Source organism: Phyllopteryx taeniolatus, chromosome 3, assembly GCF_024500385.1.
Source record: "Phyllopteryx taeniolatus isolate TA_2022b chromosome 3, UOR_Ptae_1.2, whole genome shotgun sequence".
Classification (NCBI taxonomy): domain Eukaryota; kingdom Metazoa; phylum Chordata; class Actinopteri; order Syngnathiformes; family Syngnathidae; genus Phyllopteryx; species Phyllopteryx taeniolatus.
Window position 1 is genome coordinate 10,771,436 of NC_084504.1, and position 6,981 is coordinate 10,778,416.

Consider the following 6,981-nt stretch of genomic DNA (forward strand, 5'->3'; position numbering starts at 1 on the left):
GGTGCTGGAGAGCGGTCTTGCTGGGGCCTTCCTCGTTCTGCTGGGAGACTTCAATGCTCACGAAGGCAATGACAGTAAGACCTGGAAGGGCGTGATTGGAAAGAACGCCAACTATAGGGGGATCACACTCCTCAGCCTCCCTGGTGAGGTCTATTCAGGGGTTCTGAAGAGGAGTGTCCGTCAGGAAGTTTAATCTCCGATTCAGAAAGAGCAAATGTGTTTTTTGTCCTGGCTCTGGAACAGTGGACAAGCTAAACACGCTCAGCAGGGTCCTCGAGGGTGCATGGGAGTTCGCCCAACCAGTCTACATATGTTTTGTGGACTTAGAGAAGGTGTTCGACCGTGTCCCATGGCGGGTCCTGCGGGGGGTGCTCCGGGAGTATGGGGTCCCGGACCCTCTGAAATGGACTGTACGACCGGTATCAGAGTTTGGTCCACATTGCCGGCAATAAGTGGAATACAATTCTAGTGAGAGTTGGACTCCACCGAGGCTGCCCTTTGTCACCTATTCTGTTCATTACCTTTATGGATAGAATTTCGAGGTGCAACCCAGGCGTTAAGGGGATGCGCTTTGGCAACGATAGTATTATGTCGCTGCTTTTTGCAGATGATGTGGTTCTGATGGCTGCATCAAGCCGCGATCTTCAGCTCTCACTGGAGCGGTTCGCAGCTGAGTGTGAAGCGGCTGGGATGAAAATCAGCACCTCCAAATCCAAGTGGAAGAGTTCAAGTATCCCGGGGTCTTGTTCACAAGTGAGTGAAGAATGGAGTGCCTGCGCCTGCACTGATGTGGACTCTGTATCGGTCTGCCGTGGTGAAGAAGGAGCTGAGCCGAAAGGCGAAGCTCGCGATTTACCAGTCTATCTACGTTCCACCCTCACCAATGGTCACGAGCTTTGGGTCATAAGGTTGGGCATCAAGAAGTAAGTCGATAAAAGTAGAGTGAGCAAATGTTTGTGAATTGAAACTACACTAAGGTAAAAAAAATATTAAGTGAAAGTCTGCAAATGCAAAGTAAAAGTGCACAAAAGTCAAAGTAAAGCCAAAAGTCAAAGTACCTGGTCTGCTGTGGCGTGAAGGCTCGGTTGTGTATGTGTATCATGAGGTCTCCTCCGGGTAGAAAGTCCATGAGGAAGCAGACGTGGTCTCTGGTCTGAAAGCAGGCGTGCAGCTGGACCAGGAAAGGATGACGCCGTGTCCTGATCAGCTCCAGTATCCTCTTCTCGCTCATCAGGCTACACACGCACACAGAGCAACAACACGCGTGTGTTATACTGTACATGTAAAGTACGGTCCCTTCACCCACCTGTCCACCTCGTCACGTGTGACCACGTCGCTCTTCTTCAAGGCCTTGACGGCGTACAGGCGGCCCGTGGGCTTCATTTCGGCCAGCAGCACCTGAACGCAACACATTTACATGAACAAAGTGCAGCTACAACAGTACATCACTTACAACAACAACTTAAAATGACAAGTTACAACACTAACAGATCCTGCTTAATGATTTTATACAGTATTCCTATATCTAATTTGTATCCTGTTAGCTTGCAATATATATTAAATCTTTCGTTTTAAACATAGTCCACTTATGTGCATTGTTTGTTTGTGGAGTGTACAGTATGTACTGCTGCAGCCAATAATGTGAAGTTCCCCATTGTGGGATACATAAAGGCATATGTGAACAGTTACAACAACAACAGTTATGACAACAGTTACAGCTAAAACTGTTACAATAACACACTTACAATTACAAAGGTTACAACTACAACAGTTACCGCAACAACAGTTACAACTAAAACCGTTACAACTACACAATTACAACAATTACAACCACAGTAATACCAAAGTTACAACGACAACAGTTGCCACAATGACATTTACAACTACAACAGTTACGACAACAACAGTTTACAACAATTGTTACAACAACAACTGTTAAAGCAACAGTTATGAGAACATTTACAACGGCAACAGTTACCACATTCAGTTACAACAACAATGTGACAAAAACACAGTTACAATAACTGTTATAACAAAAACCGTCACAACAGTCATTTTACAACAATGACAGTTTTAACGGCCATGTGTTCCATGAAAGGCGTTATATAAATCCAAGCTATTATTATTATTATTATTATTATAACAACCATTATGACAACAAAAGTTACAACAACACACTATCTACAACCTGGCACATTTTTGAACACACACACATCAGGATAGTGGTACTTAGTTGTTGTACAAACAATACACTTCCATACAATACACCTCTCTCTCTACACACACACATACACCGAGATTGAGATAGTGTTACCTACCTTGCCAAAATGACCTCTACCAAGCACGGACATATAGCGCAGATCTGACATGTGCCACCTGAAACATAATAAGCAGAAGAGGGTGAGAAAATGTGTTACCCTGTTTCTTGTGCTTTTCCCATGTTCTTAATGTTTGTGTGTTCACGTGTGCTATATGTCGACTTATGTGTGTGTTCATCTTAAGTTTGTTCTTATGTGTAAGTTCTTACATTTTGTTTTGTGTGTTGTGTTTCTACCTGTACACGTTTGTGGTTATGTGTAATGTGTGTTCTTTTGCATGTTGTGTACGTGTGTTTGTGTTATTGTGTGTTCTCATTTTTTTTAAAGTTGTGGGTTGCAACTGTGTACTTGACAGGAGAAGCTGAGTGGTCTTGACTTTCTTTTCTCCTGGTGAAGGACGACTGCAGACACAAAAATATTTTAATTGAACCATTGGACTGTCTGTCAATTAATCAATTAAAAATAACCGTGTTCATAGTAAATTAAGGCATTACAGTGAACCCCCGTATATTCGCGGTCCAGCATATGCACATTTGTAATTACAAACTAAAACTATTGATTTGCTGCCTTCTTGTGGCATTGTGGTGCCAAGGAACTATGTTAAGGTGAGTTGAAGAGATTCATTAGTAGTGCTTTACGAACATGTTGTGGCACGTATAGACAATTATAGAACCTTTCGGGGGTGGGGTGGCGTCAATCACTCGCAGATATTTTCTTATCCATGATATAGAAGGATCATAGAAATATGTTTGCTGATGCATATGTATGCTTTCAAGGTCCCATAGAGTGTCTCTCTAACATGGACTTAGTATAAAAGTGTCAATTTCTTTTCATAAAACACCTTGGTTTTGTCATATGAGTGTCCAGAAAAGGCCCCTCTGACAGCTATTTCTGTTGGACCCAGTTTTGTATGCACTTTGTCCATATTTGTCCATGTTATATTATAAGACCGCCCCATTTCCTCTGATTGGTTGCCTCTGTGTAGAAGACCCACTTGTGAGAGCACACGAGTTTTTTTATGTTGAGAGCACTGTTTCGGGAGCTGAGAGGTAGGCAGAGATCTTCGCTAGTGACGTACATCTAGCTAATCTCAAGAAATTCGAATGACCTGATTTCAAGCCTCTCGGCACAAAAATGTCTGGAACTCAGGAATGCACGGATGATTTTAATTCATATGTCACGTTTACTGAGGAACCATAGACAATATTACATCCCAAATACGAGAAAAAAATGGTTTGGCAAAATACGTCCCCTTTAAAGAGATTCAAACTTATTCAAACACACAAACTTATTAAAAGACAAGAAGACAGGATAATGATGATCTACAGTATGTACAACATGACTGAAGAAACGAAAAGATTCGCTCGCACAGTTCTACAAATAAGAGGCAAAGCGTGCTTGCTTCAAGATGTTTGTCAATCCCAGCTAAAGTTGATCGCATAACTTCACACACAACTCAACTCAAAAAAGAATTAAACATTGCATAGATGCTCATCCAAACCATATCGTTTCATGTAATAAAAGTCTGCTAAGATACAGGGCTTTATGTTAACACTGGCCAACAAGCCAAATGGATTTCAACCGTGGCTAGTAACATTGCCGCTCCCACTAGCCACTTTGGCAGGTTGAGTTTTGTGAACTATGGCATGTGTCGTGCAGGTGACCTAGAGGTGCTGTGGCTTTGATGATGATATTCTTTATTTCAAAGGGCAATGAAATGCATTACCTTCTAGACCGCACAAGTGAGCAACAAAAAAAGCAGGTCATTAATCATATGATGAAACTCTCTTACGTTGCTTGACTATGTAAAACAACAGTTAGTGAATAATCATAAAATTAACAGTTTAGATTAACATCCATAATGTCTACTACTACTACTACTACTACTAGGGAATAATTAACATTTAACATAAAAAATAAAGTCAATCAATAAATCAAACTATTTATACTGCTCGGCATGCTGGAGATTCCAGCCTCAACTTCCACGACACTACAATATATTCAATTGACATAATAAACCAGGCCAGTTTAATTAGTGGCCAATTTGAAATTTAAGCGGTACGGAAAATGAATGGATGGCCTGCCAGACCTTACTATTTTAATTTGATGTAACATTTTGCAACACGTGTGTATTTGCTGTAATCAATAAAATCATGGCAATGCAAAATCCCAAATGATGACAAGTTTGTCCAAGTGGCCTTGCCGTAAATAGCTGCTCGCACTTGTGCACAAAGGATCTACTGACTTGCACCAAAATCCAAACATAAAAAAAACCCCTCACCAAACAAGATGAGACTACATCACGTTTTCTTGCAAACTGAGAAATATGACAGGCTTCTAAATGTCTCTCAAAGCTGCAAAAAAAAAAAACCACAAAAGTGGATGTTGAAAACCGGCAATTCCAGACGAAATGGACTGCAGTATTTATATATTTATATTTTGTAATTTGTCTTCTGAATGTAAAAAGTATTAAACAGTACCCTGGTAATTTGAATATAAGAGACCTTTTACCCAGTCGGAAACAGTAAACAACTACCGTACACACTTGCTGTCATTGATTAAGTGAGTTCACAACAAGCAGCTTGTCACTTCAGCTTTTAAAAAAGGTGCCTCAGACACGGCAACTCTTCGCAATTATTGCTATTGCTAAAATACATTTCTTGCAATTATTGCAATTGCTAAAATGAATTTCTTTTTCTATCATATTTAATTTTCAATTTTAAAAGAGACTCCCCGAAATCTGTGTGGTCACTGGTGGTTCAGACTCAGAAGTCTGATATGTATGGTGGTTCTTGTCGAGTTAAACATTTATGTAGTCTTGTTTTGGTTGTGCACTGGGGTGAAATACATTTAAAAGGGTTGTAAAATCTAGGTGTTTAATCATATTAATTATCCAACATCAAAATTGTGGCGACTGAAAATGCTGAGGCGGCACGGTGAACGACTGGTTAGGGCGTCTGCCTCACAGTTCTGAGGACCGGGGTTCAATCCCCGGCCCCGCCTGTGTGGAGTTTGCATATTCTCCCTGTGCCTGCGTGGGTTTTCTCCGGGCACTCCGGTTTCCTCCCACATCCCAAAAAAAACATGCATTAATTGAAGACTCTAAATTGCCCGTAGGTGTGAATGTGAGTGCGAATGGTTGTTGGTTTCTATGTGCCCCGCGATTGGCTGGCAACAAGTTCAGGGTGTACCCCGCCTCCTGCCCGATGACAGCTGGGATAGGCTCCAGCACTCCCGCGACCCTTGTGAGGAGAAGCGGATCAGAAAATGGATGGATGGATGGATGGATGAAAATGCTGAGTGGCTAGTAACTCTGGGAAACCACTAGCCATAGTAGCTGCCTGCCGGCTGGTTAGCAAGAGAGTTGATGTCAAGCCCTGGTAACATACAGTATAATGTGAACTATCATAGATGGACTAACTGGAGTTAGTATAGATATTACAGTAATAATAATTGTAATATGAATATTACTGTACTGAAACTGCATGTAACAGACTTTTTTTCCATAAAAAATCCAACTGAAAAAAAAACTTTTTTTCCCTGTAAAACATACAACAAAAGACAAACCTTTATTCTTGTACTATTACAACTTTTGCCCATTTTAAAGTACAAAAAAAACAAGACTTTATGCTCGTTATATGAAGACTTTTTTTCTTTAAAAAAATACTTTCTAATCCAGCAAATAAACAACTCTATTCTTCTAACATTGGACTTTGCTTTTTTTTTAATACAACTTTTTTCATCAGGAAAATAAGGCATTTCTTTGAAGGGTACGACTTTAATACTAATATATAGCATATTATTCTGTCCAGCAAAAGTCAGCTAGTTTAATGCTAACATACAATCTCAAATGCCATTCACTGGCTAACGGTAATCAGCATATATGTTGTGGTAATTCTAAATCTTAAAACAACTGTTACTGTAACTCACATGGAGCAACAACACATACAAACAGAGCATACAACAATACTCACAGGTATATATTCTCTTTGCTCTGAAGGAATAACGACTATTAATGGGGATTAGTTGGGGACCTCTGCCTCTTCTTACACTGCATCTCTTCCAGAAGAGCTCAGTGCTCCCCGGCGTATTGTGGCACAATGTGGTACGACACTGAAGGCATGCAACTCTAAATTCAGACTGTATATTGGAAAAGTCCCTAAAAAACAATCGCTTAAAAATCGATGATATAGCGGTGCTCGAATAAAGAACCGCAATGTAGCGAGGGAACGCTGTGTATTTTCATAACCCCCCCACATACACATATTGACTTGTTGCTCACCATCTGTTGTTGCTGAATCGTTCCCGGGGTTTTATCATTAAGTGTGGCGTCGCCGTCATCCTGCGTCACCTCCTGGTGGCCAGGAGGACTTCTGCTTGTCGGTGCCTCACTGCACGTGAGGAAAGAAAGGCTTCACACACACTCACTTTGACTCCATGTGTGACATCATCAGACGTAGTTGAGAGGAGGTTATGGCGACCTTGGCGGCGACGGAGACCTTGATGGTGGTGGCATGCATGACTTGGGGGCGGGGTTGGAGGCGGAGTCAGCAGTGAAGGACCCATAACCAGGAAGCACGCTCAGCATCAGGTGAGCCCAGGTGGAAAAGTTCACATTCAGCTGAGCCGCACGAAGGAAGTTCTTACCTTCACACACGCACGC

The 6,981-nt window shown here is 41.4% G+C and overlaps 1 protein-coding gene across 3 annotated transcripts in view; it reads right to left on the bottom strand.

The window, feature by feature from the left end:
* The window catches only part of LOC133475739 (serine/threonine-protein kinase N2-like), a 39,917-nt gene that overhangs the window by 7,342 nt on the left and 25,594 nt on the right, over nucleotides 1–6,981 (bottom strand). For all 3 annotated transcript variants that reach the window (XM_061769079.1, XM_061769078.1, XM_061769077.1), the window contains 6 exons: nucleotides 6,800–6,965; nucleotides 6,601–6,709; nucleotides 2,667–2,719; nucleotides 2,319–2,376; nucleotides 1,307–1,398; nucleotides 1,059–1,235 (listed from right to left, as the gene is read on the bottom strand). In XM_061769079.1, coding sequence (XP_061625063.1) covers nucleotides 1,059–1,235; nucleotides 1,307–1,398; nucleotides 2,319–2,376; nucleotides 2,667–2,719; nucleotides 6,601–6,709; nucleotides 6,800–6,965 — 655 coding nt within the window. The remainder of the gene's footprint in view (nucleotides 1–1,058; nucleotides 1,236–1,306; nucleotides 1,399–2,318; nucleotides 2,377–2,666; nucleotides 2,720–6,600; nucleotides 6,710–6,799; nucleotides 6,966–6,981) is intronic.